Source organism: Sminthopsis crassicaudata, chromosome 3 (genome assembly GCF_048593235.1).
Source record: "Sminthopsis crassicaudata isolate SCR6 chromosome 3, ASM4859323v1, whole genome shotgun sequence".
In the NCBI taxonomy this organism is placed as follows: domain Eukaryota; kingdom Metazoa; phylum Chordata; class Mammalia; order Dasyuromorphia; family Dasyuridae; genus Sminthopsis; species Sminthopsis crassicaudata.
Window position 1 is genome coordinate 611,928,561 of NC_133619.1, and position 11,587 is coordinate 611,940,147.

Genomic DNA, 11,587 nt, shown 5'->3' on the forward strand with positions numbered 1-11,587 from the left:
AAGAACAGCAATAGTAGCTAAATTGATCAATTAAGAAGTAAAGACTTATAAAGAGAGGAAAATACTGTGGACACAATAATAATGGACTAAGAGAGCATTGAGGTCAAGCAGAAAACAAAGATATTTAAGAATAATAAGGCTAGGAAAGACAGGAGATTATATAAAGAGAGAAAGCTACAATAGAGTTTGATTTAGTTTTCCATGCCTTGAGGTAGGGATGAAGCTAAAAGTGGGGAAGAACTCACTTTCTCTTCTGGCTCCACCTTTGGAATAAGAATATTTCCAGGAACTTTTAGCCACACCTTTCCTTTTCCCATTAGAAGGTTGCCACTCCAAGTTCCAAGAAATGGAACCACTGGTTTTATCTAAGCAACAAAGAACTATTTTAAAAGAAATTTGATAAGAAAATTTTCAGGATAGAATAAACTTTGGAATCAGCGTCTGCCCTTCTCAAGTAGAGAGGAGATTTTATCCAGCAGTGCTACTACTGGACTTATCCCAAAGAGATATTAAAGAAGGGAAAGAGACCTGTATGTGCCAAAATGTTTGTGGCAGTCCCTTTTTGTAGTGGCCAGAGACTGAAAATTGAATGGATGCCCATCAATTGGAGAATGGTTGGGTAAATTGTGGTATATGAATGTTATGGAATATTATTGTTCTGTAAGAAATGACCATCAGGAGGAATACAGAGAGGCCTGGAGAGACTGACAGGAATTGATGCTGAGTGAAATGAACAAAACCAGGAGATCATTATGAAGAGGGGACTCTGAAACTTTAAAAATCCTTAAGGGAGAAAATCTCCTTCAACTCTGCCTCAGTGAAGGACCCCACCCCAAGAGACAAACAGTTTCATCCTCATTATCTCGGTGGGGTTGGCTCAGTCCTGAAATTCATTGAATTCAATTCAAATTCTAACTCTAGCTGAAACCCAGGCTGGAGCCAATTTGGAACTCCACCCATGAGTTCCCTTAAGCTAACGTTTCCATTATAAAAGAGCCAAACTAAAACCCTCTCTTTGCAGAGGTTCCAAATGTTGAGAGAAAGGAAAGGGGGAACCCCATTTGCCGGTGCAAAGATAATCCCATGAGGCTCAGTGTCCCCTGTAAATGAATTTACAGGCCCGGAAACCTAGATTGATAAATAAAAGGTTTATTGTAGGAATTTGGAAGTTCAATTAGAAAGTCACCAGGAGCAGAGGTGACTGCGGGGCGGGCAGGAACCCTTACATGGCCAGAAGGATACCATGTGTTGGGGGAAAGGGCTCCTACAAAGAGAGAGCTCCAGCTTGGTTCTTTTCTACCTAAAAGATTGTGGGTGGTTCCAAGTTCTTGGAGGGCTTTTCAGATAAGGAAGAAACTGTGGGGGCTGAGAAAACCCAAGCCAGCTCAGATCCAGTGGGGGCTAGGCCCGGATATTCAGCCATGGGGGTTGGGAAATCAGAAAGGAATCTTAAAGGGACCTCAACCCCTATCACAAACATGCCATGGTATGCCATGCTTGGGATGCCAAGGAGCCTCTATCCACTGGAATATTCTTTCCAGTGCCACACTCTCTTTGTCCTCACCTGTTTCCTAATCAGACTTTATACCTCTCTGTCAGGATTTCTAACCTTACTCCCAATCCCCATAATAAACCTCTTTTATCAATCTAGGTTTTCAGATCTGTAAATTCTTCTACAAAGAACCTCTGTGCTGCCAGAAGAGAGTTCCCAAAACTCCCTATCCTTGCACCGAATTCCAAGGAGGTGCAGAGGAAATGAACCCTGAACTTGCCACTAGACCTCATCATTTAATTCCCTGACCACCAGAAACCCTAATCTCATTTTGGTTCCCTAAATCTAGACCTTATCAATTACACACTTCAACAATAATACTATATGAGGATGTATTCTGAAGGAAGTGGATATCTTCCACAAAGAGAAGATCTAATTCAGTTCCTACTGATCAATGATGGACAGAATCAACTACACCCAGAGAAAGAACACTGGGAAATGAGTGTAAACTATTTGCATATTTGTTTTTCCTTCCCAGGTTATTTTTACCTTCTGAATCCAATTCTTCTTCAAGAAGAGAACTCTTCAGTTCTATACACATTTATTGTCTCTAGGATATACTATAGAGTGGTCCTCAAACTTTTTAAATAGGGGCCAGTTCACTGTCCCTCAGATTGTGGGGGGCCAGACTATACTAAAAACAACAGTTCACACTCTGTCTCCACCCCTCAGCCCATTTGTCATAACTCTGCAGGCCTCAGAGGCTGCATCTGGCCTGCAGGCCGTAGTTTGAGAACCCCTGTACTATAACATATTTAACATGTATAAGACTGCCTGCCATCTAGGGGAGGAAGGGAAAATTTGGAACAGAAGAGAGTGCAAGGGACAATATTGTAAAAAAAAATTACCCATGCATATGTCCTGTCAATAAAAAGCCATAATTAAAAAAAAAAAAAAAAAAAAAGTAGAGAGGAGGGAGAATGTATTGATAAGGGTGGAAGAGAAAAGATTCCCCCCCCCCCCCATACTTGATCTGGGGAAGCCTTAGATAGGAGGGAGTGGCACATCCAGAAAAAGCCTGAATTTTATAGCCCAAGTTCCCAGAGGCAAGAGGAAGGAGCACTTTTTTATCTTAAGATTTTTATCTTAATTGGATCATTAGTTCTTTAAGTGGACTTTTATAACAACCCCACCCCAGGAGGAGGCTTGCCATAGAATTCTTAGCTGAACTTTTTGCATTGACAAAACCATCATCCACAGTTATCCAATCAGAAAGCCAGGTTATTTTTCCTTTATAAAAGTCTTATTTGCACCCTCTCTCCTTTCCTTGTAAAAACCCTTATGGAATTAGGCTGCTTATGGAATTTTTGCTCAGAAACTGGAAACTAAGTGGATGTCCATTAGCTGGAGAATGGCTAAATAAGTTATGGTGTATGTTATGGAATATTATTGTTCTGTAAGAAACGACCAGAAAGATGATTTCAGAGAGGCATGGAGAGACTTATATGAACTGATGCTGAGTGAAATGAGCAGGACCAGGAGATCACTGTGATGAGGGCAGGGTACTGAAGGAGAGGTGTGGCAGGAATGGGTGAGAGTTTCCTTGTTCTCCAAGGCACGGGTTCCCAGGGAAGGAAATTTGCTAACTCAAAGGCTGTGATAGAAAAGGCTTGTATTGTTAAAGAGACACCAAGAGAAAGGCTTTCTTGGCAGACAATATCATGCTTGAGAGTGATTTGCAGAGAGACATTTTCTGAAGACCTATTTTATACAGGAATCTAAGAAATGACATTCTGTATGCAAGACCATTTGAGTTTGTATATGAAAGACTCATCTTCCTGTCTCCAGAAGATGTGAGACTTTGAGTTTGTGTAACTTTTTGTTGATGATTTTACATAACTTTACATGTAATTCTGTCTCAGATCAGAGTTTTGCTCTCATCAATTGTACACGGCAACATCAATATTATGTGAGGATCAATTCTGATGGACGTGGCTCTTCCCAACAGTGAGATGATCCAGGCCAGTTCCATTGATCTTGTGATGAAGAGAGCCATCTACACCCAGAGAGAGGACTGTGGGAACTGAGGGTGAATTGCAATATAGCATTTTCACTTCTTTTGTTGTTGTTTGCTGGAATTTTATTTTATTTCTCATTTTTCTTCCTTTTTAATCAGATTTTTCTGCAGCAAGTATAAATATGTATGACTATATTGGATTTACATATATATTTTACCACGTTTAATACATCTTAAATTATCTGCCATTTAGGGAAGGGGAAGGGGGGAAGAGGAGGGAAATTGGAACACAAGATTTTGAATGTATGGAACAGGTGCTAGACCCCCCCTTCCCCAAATTAACTAATCAGAGACATCTTCAAGTACAAAGAGAAAGCATTTATTTAGTCCCTGCAGGGAGAGGCCCAGCACACTCAGGAGGCATCCCAGCCCCCACCATGTGTTAATGGAACCTGGCCAGCTTCCAACTTGTTGGGATTTAAATAGCAAAAGACCTAAGCCTTTTCATTGGAGTATCCATCCTTGACCAATGGTCACCAATGTTGTCTGCTTCCTGTGGGTCACCTCACTTCCTGTAACTTTACTGACTTAGTTTGACCTTCCAGCTCTGGGAATAGGGATCATGTAATTTAGGCCTAGTCTCATAGATTGAGAAATCTCCACTCATTCCCATTCATAAGGGTCAATGTTGAAAAATCATCCTTGCATATGTTTTGAAAATAAAAAGTTTCAATTAAAAACATAAAATAAAATAAAAATTTTGCCCCTTGATTTGAAGATGATCTAAATCTATAAATTCTTTAGAGATACCCCAAGACACCAGTCCATAATCTCAACTTTTGGGGTCCAAACCTAGTCTCTCCAACCAAATCAAATGCTGCATAGATGTCAGAAAAGACTAAGATTGAGAAAACAATAAGAAACTTGCCAATTAAGAAATCATCTCCCTAAAGAGACAAATTTTAATTATTATTTAAGGACAGGGAAGAGGCTGAGATTGTTATGCCCTGAATAAAATTATTATTGCATCCCGCCCCCCTTTTTTCCTTGACTTTAGGAATGGAAGAATTAGTCAAGAAAAACTTTGAGGTTCTGGACACTTTACATTCCATTGTGTAATAAAATCCAGGTGCATTATCTCCATGATTCTTGCTAGGATAATTTCCTTTCCTTTTGAGAATTGACTCTCACCTTTCTCTCTCCTGCCCTTGACCTTCTTATCTTGAGCCTTATCCTGTTAGGAGTAGTTATGATCCTTTCCCGGAATTATGGCTTGTCCACTCACCCAGTATCCTCACTACCCCCTTCTCTGCCTTTGTTTCCCCTATAAGATTGTATACTCTGGTTATTCTGTTTGCAAATCCTAGTTAACTATAAAAGTTCCCGGCCTCATTTCTTTAAGACCAAAAGATTTTTGAACATGAGTTCCATTCAGTCAATTAGCTTTAAAAAACTCTCCACATTAAAAGATTATAAACCAATCTCTTGCCTCAGTTTCTCTGGCATTATAAGATCATGGGAGACTTAAAGTACAGTATTTCCTTCCATGAAAACAGGCAAGTTTGGAAGAAAAGTGAGTTGGGGGAGGGGGAAAGAAAATATAGTTCTAATTGATCTTCTTATCTTGTACTGCTCACCCTCATTCTACAGAAATTTAAAAGGGTGTGGAGGTAGGGAAAAAGATCAAGTAAGAGGACTTCCTTAAAGAACAGAGCCTACTGTTGTGCTGTAAGATATAGGTTGTGAGGATGTTGGAGGAAAAAAAGGTGTGTGAAAATTTGCTACACTCTATGCCACAATAAGACATTTTCTTTCAGAAGATGGGGGAAAAAACTCACATCTAGTCATAGAAGCCATAGACAATCTGCTTCTCTTCTAATTTTTCAGTAGTATGATCTTTAATATTAAGGTCATGTATCCATTTGAAATGTATTGTGAAATATGGTGTAAGGTATAGGTCTAAACCTAATTTCTGCCATATAGCTAATTTTCCAAGCAGTTTTTATCAAATAAGGAGATTTTTTCTTTTCTTTTTTGATATATATATATATATATATATATATATATATATATATATATATATATATATATATATTTACTTTTTTCCCAAGTTTATTTTATTTGAAGAAACAATAAGAAAAAAGAAAAACAGAAAAGCAATACAAAAGAAAAGAAAACAAGAGAAAAGAGAACATTATCATGTGTACAGCAGAACATCAAGGAAGATTCAAAATATATAACAACAAAAACCAGTTTAAGAAATATATATAACAATAGAAGAAATTATATTCATGTCTGTCTTTTCTTTACTCCTTGCAAATTGTTCTTTTGTTCTCAGTTGTGCACCTTTTTTACTTTATTTTTTTCCCCTTTCCTCACCCAACACCCCTAAGCAGGCTACAATTAAGAAAAGATATATATGCTTACACACACACACACACACACACACACACACACACACACACACCCCAAATACACAATATCTTTTCTATCAATGATGACTCTTTCATTAAATTCTGCTCCATAATTTGGTTTACTATTTAACCTCCCCCCCCACCCATGAATCCCATCCTTGTTTTCTTCCCTCACTCTTTGCTTCCCCATCCACCTATAACTCCCAACTTATTTCTTTATAGATTTTGGAGGGTGCTATACCCTTTATGGTATATATGTAGTGTCACCTATTGAATCATTTCTGATATGATTAAGTTTTCAGAACTACGATCCCTCCTCCCCCACTAATATCTCTGTGTCTGTTTTTCCTCTGCCCTTCATTTGTATAACATGACTACTATTTTTACCAATCTTTGTCAATCTTTCTTCTGAGCTTAGCCTATTGTTGACGTAAATCTTAAACATAAAATATACATTTCCCATGTTAAAAAAATAAACAATTTACCCGTGTTTAAACAATTTGTCCATGTTGAGTTCCTTACAATTACTCTTTGATGTTGGTTCTTTCTTTTTTTTTTTTTTCCCCTGAGGCTGTGGTTAAGTGACTTACCCAGGGTCACACAGCTAGGAAGTGTTAAGTGTCTGAGACCAGATTTGAACTTGGGGCCTCCTGAATTCAAGGCTGGTGCTCTATCCGCTGAGCCACTTAGTTGCCCCTGATGTTGGTTCTTACATGTTCAATTTTCTGTCAAGTTCAAGTTTGGTTGATAAAAAGTCCTGAATCTGCAAGTTCATTAAATGTCCATTTTTTTCTCATTCAAAATTATAATTTTGTTGGATATGATATTTTTGGCCAAATGCATAGTTCTTTTGCTTGTCTGTGGATGTGATTCCAAGACTTGTGGTCTTTTATTGTAGATGCTAATAAGTCTTGTACAATTCTAATGGTAGCTCCAGTATATTTGAATTGTTTTTGTTTTTGTTTTTGTTTTTCTTGTTTCTTTCAAAATTTTCTCTTTGAGATAGGGAGTATCAAAATTGGGTAATAATGTTCCTATGTGTTTTCCAGAAAGTATCTCTTTGAGTTGATGATTGGTGGATTTTTTTCTATTTCTACTTTCTCCTCATGTTCTATAACTCCAGGACAATTTTCTAGGATTATTTTACCACTTCACTTTGACCTTTTAATCTTAATTGGATCTTTTATTTATTAAGTGGACCTGGAAGAGGCTTCTGGTTGAATTGTTAGTTAAATTTCTTGTATTTATAAAACCTTTGTAACTCCACAATCACCATATTCAATCAGAAAGCCATATATCATGTCAACCCTCTACTCCAGGAGAAAAGCCCTATTTGTATCCTCTTTCCTTGTTAAAAACTTTATCACTTCACCAGGGCTTTAATTCTCTTCTTCATCAAAATGGCTCATAATTCTATATATGTGATTCATAACTCTGTCTCTCTCTATATGCCTGTCACCTATAATTCCATCAAGAGATTGCCTTTCCCTTCTGGAGGAATGGCTCCTAAGAGACACAGATGAGCTTCCTTGTGGACAGACTGGCAGACTGTGGCCCCACCCCTTGTGCAATGTGGACCTAGGGTACAGGGCAGGTTTCTGGGAATTATCACGCCCAGAAGGTGGGAACTCTCAGCCACCCCCAAAAATTGTTGGAGACAGAGTCCCATTGGACCTATATATAGAGCTTCTTTGTGTTGAGGACCAATTATACCCAAGAGCCCTGCAGTGGACAGAGTTAACCAAGAAACAGCTAAAGGTATCTGGAGCCCAATAGACCATAAGATGTTTGTCCAAGTCAGAGTACATGTCTGTGTTTGTGGGATTCTGCATTATTTTATATATTTAGAGAATGTAGGGGTTCATTTGTTATCTGTGAACTTGTATTTTTAAAAATATTTCAATAACTACTTTCAATATAATTTGGTTTACTATATTATCCTATAAATTTTATGCATCTAAAAACGTGATTTTGAGATGGGTTTAAAGGTTTCATCAGACTGCCAAAGAGGACTGGGATGTTAAAAAGGTTATGGATCTGAATTAGGTCTGAGTCCAGCTCTTTGTCCCAGAAAAGTAATAAGTATATGAATTGAGATAGTCTTGCGTGTTTGTTTCTGAAGTTGAATTACAATGTTTGTGTGTCTAGAGAATAAGAATTGTACATTTGTGTAACAATACAGTGTTCAGGGCTGAGGGAAGGGGTGCAGTGTCTGGATAATATGTTTCTGTGACAATACAAATTTCATACAGGGATTTTTTGCTCAGGTATAGATTGCAGTAGATGGTTCCTGCAATCCCTTACAATAAGATTAAGGACCTAGTCTCACCTCCCAAATGGCAGTTGGCCACCCCAGGGGTAAAGCAGGAGTGTGGGGCTCTCACTTGAGGAGCTAGACATAAGGTTTATATTTTCTCCCACAGAAACTTCAAAATGAAGATAGTCTTGCTGCTAGCTGTACTAATGGCCTGTGGTAAGAAGTGACCACATAACTGACCTCTTCCCATGAATCAGTCCCAGGAGGGACAACTCCTGGGTGGTGTAAAAAGCTCCTCTCCCCAGCACCTTTTGGATTCCCTAGTTCTCTCCAATCCTTGAACCGTGCCAATCCCAATTAGTTCTTCACTGATTTTTCTCAAAAGCTAAAATGAAAATAGGGCAAGATTCTCCCCTCAGATGAAGGGTGGGAAAGGATAGACTAAATCAGTGGTGGAAAGTGAAGACAGAAGAGTGGCCATGTCTTATTGGGGACCATTGATCTCTCTTGCAGGACTATCTGAGGTACAAGGGGCCTTGAGACAATTCGGAGACATGATTGGGGAGATCACGGGAAAGAATGCATTGCTGAACTATGGCTTCTATGGCTGCTACTGTGGCTGGAAAGGCAAAGGAACCCCCAAGGATGCTACTGACAGGTAAGCTGCTGTTCCCCTGCCCTGCCAGGGTAGTGAACTTAGCTTCCTGGGAATCACTAGAAGGAGCACTGACAGGAGATGCAAATTAATGGAAAAGACAAAGGCAAGGGCACCAAAGAGATGCATTTCAAAAGTCTAAAAGAGTATCCTTCTCTAGCATTCCTTGAAGTCTTTCTATGCATATCTGAGTAATCCTCCACAAGGGAAATAGAGAAGCCTGAGACCAGAGAAGTTTTTAGAATCATATTAAATACAAAGTTTGGAACTGAAAAAGACCATAGAGAAAAGGTAGTCCAACCCCCTGATTTACAGATGAGAAGAACATGATCCTAAACTTAGGAATGCTACTGACAGGTAAGCTGCTGTTCCCAAGTCCTTCCAGGATTGTTACCTTAACTTCTTTAGAATTCACTATGATGAGGTCCTAAATGGTGGGTGTGGTTGGCAGAGAGAAACTGAAGAACTGATAAAAATCATTCCCTGGGAGCAGACAGGAAGAAGACTCATGATAATGGACATCAGTTTAATTCTGTGCTTCCACTTTCTGGAGTTTATCCAGTTAGAAATCCAAGTTATATCAGGTCCTTAAGACTAAATTTCCCCTATAAAACAATTTAGGACCCATGAAGTCACTACTGCCAGGGTCAATCTGCCACTGGCACTCTGCCAGCGTCTTTGCCCGACCCCTCCCCATGACATATCTCTCCTAACTCCACTATGCTTCTCAATCCCACTTCTCCTCTTTGTAGCTAATTCTCCATGGTGCTAAATCCCTTTCAGAATTTAACCTGCCATCTAAGGGCATACCCCAACCTCACTGAGTGCTCCCTTTCTACTGGTAATTGTGAGTTGTACTAAGGAACTCATTTCTTATATGTTCTCCCAACTCTATTTCATATTTACAATTCCTGATGTCTATTGAATCCTGTCATTTTGTCTGCAACCTCTTCCCCTAAATAAACCTACCTTTTGTCAAAGGGAGTGGCCATTGTGTATTTTTCACATGACCAGCCCCCAACATTTGGTACCCACCATCATCTGGTGCCTATTTATTAGACATATCATGGAGAGGGTACAAGGCAAGGGCACCAGAGATCCATTTCAATAGCAAAAGTCTAAAAGAGCATCTTTCTCCAGCATTCCTTGGAGTCTTTCTGTACATGTCTGTGCGATCCTCCAGAAGAGAAATAGAGAAGCCTGAGACCAGAGAAGTTTTCAGAACCAGAGACTCTCTGATTCCAGTAAATACTGTAAATACAAGGTTTGGAACTGAAAAGGACCATAGAGAACAGGTAGTCTAACCCCCTGATTTACAGATGAGAAAAACACGATCCTAAACTTAGGGGTTTCAACTCCCAGACCAGATCCTCCCATCACAGAAGGCTGCCTCCTTGCATGGCCTCTCTTACTGTCCTATTTGCTGACCACTTGCTTCCCAATAGGACAGAAGGAGAGCACTCAGTGGGTTCCTCCCTTTAGGTGCTGTTTTACCCATGATTGCTGCTATTTAAAGCTGATGAAGAAAGGCTGCAAACCCAAAACACAGGACTACAACTACAAGTACCAGTCTGGATCCATTATCTGTGGTAAGATAACACATTAACATGAGGCACCACTGGGCACTGCAGATGTGCAGAAGCCTCACATGGAGTCTGGAAGGACAGGGCTCCTAGACTCCCTATAAACGGCTGCATTCTTCCCTCACACTAGGGGCTTCCTTTGGGGAAGGGGCTCTCTCTATCAAGGCACCCAAGAAAGGGGTTCAGCTTGGCAGGGGAGGGGGAGACATGGAAATAGAAAATTACCACCCCTCCAGCACTTCATTTCTCTGAATTTACAGGGTCTGGGACCAGTTGTCAGAAGGCCATTTGTGCCTGCGATAAAGCTGCTGCCTACTGTATGAAGAAAAACCTGGGGAGTTATAGACTGTTATATCGCCACTTGCCCAATTCTCTGTGTAAAGGGGATAAGCCCCAATGCTGAAGCTTCTTTTCCCCTTCCTCAACAAGAATTGACAAGGAGCCTCCTAGACTCCCTATTATTTAGGGATGATCCACTCACTTTTCTCTAAATTTCTTTAGCAAATTAAAAAAGGGAAATGATGAGGTATTGAGAAGTAGATCTTCTGTTCAAGTGGACTTAACAATTACAGTTCCATCCCAGGTGGAGGTCTCGAGAAATCCCAGCTTTACTTATCCAATCAGAAATCCAAGTTATGATTTCAAACTCCCAAGATTAAATTTCCCTTATAAAAGATCTGTTTATGGTGTAACTCCTTTTCAGGACTCTGTCTAACTTCATAGTGTCTTCCCTTTAATATCTTTTTCCTCCTGGTTAACTGAGTTCCACTAAAGAATTGTCTTTCCCCTTAATTGTTAAAACCCTTTTCCTTGCTAACCGCTGTAAACTATTCACATAATAAAACAGCAAAACTTTTGTAAGCTGTGATGGATGCCTTTGACATAACATCTTTTTGTCATGCACTGAATCTATAATATGTTATTTGTATAATATTCTTTTATAATTATGCTCTCCCAAACCTATCACTCTCCTGAATATATTTCATATTACCACTCTTGATATCTATTTTACCACTTCAAAGAGTTTTGAAGAGGTAACATTAAGGAGAGGGATCCTTGAAAATACCATTTGGCCAGAGATGATTACTCTGTGGCTATGGGTGATTCTCCCTGCCCTCCTCCTATTGACTTTCCCACTTTGAGTAAGAAATTATCTTCACATTTGTGGG

At 39.4% G+C, this 11,587-nt stretch overlaps 1 protein-coding gene across 1 annotated transcript; it reads left to right on the forward strand.

Moving 5' to 3' along the window:
- The first annotated feature begins 7,583 nt into the window (after positions 1-7,583).
- Positions 7,584-11,259, forward strand: LOC141564054 (basic phospholipase A2 VRV-PL-VIIIa-like). The gene is made up of 5 exons (XM_074306050.1): positions 7,584-7,681; positions 8,347-8,396; positions 8,694-8,838; positions 10,318-10,424; positions 10,679-11,259. The coding sequence occupies exons 2-5, from the start codon at positions 8,357-8,359 to the stop codon at positions 10,819-10,821; spliced, it is 435 nt and encodes a 144-aa protein (XP_074162151.1). The 5' UTR covers positions 7,584-7,681; positions 8,347-8,356; the 3' UTR covers positions 10,822-11,259.
- Positions 11,260-11,587: the final 328 nt, after the last annotated feature.

Coding starts and splice junctions, on each gene's coding strand:
- LOC141564054 (XM_074306050.1), top strand. CDS start 8,357: ATGAAGATAGTCTTGCTGCTAGCTGTACTAATGGCCTGTG. Junction 8,397..8,693: donor AGCTGTACTAATGGCCTGTG/GTAAGAAGTGAC, acceptor TCTCTCTTGCAG/GACTATCTGAGGTACAAGGG. Junction 10,425..10,678: donor GTCTGGATCCATTATCTGTG/GTAAGATAACAC, acceptor CTGAATTTACAG/GGTCTGGGACCAGTTGTCAG.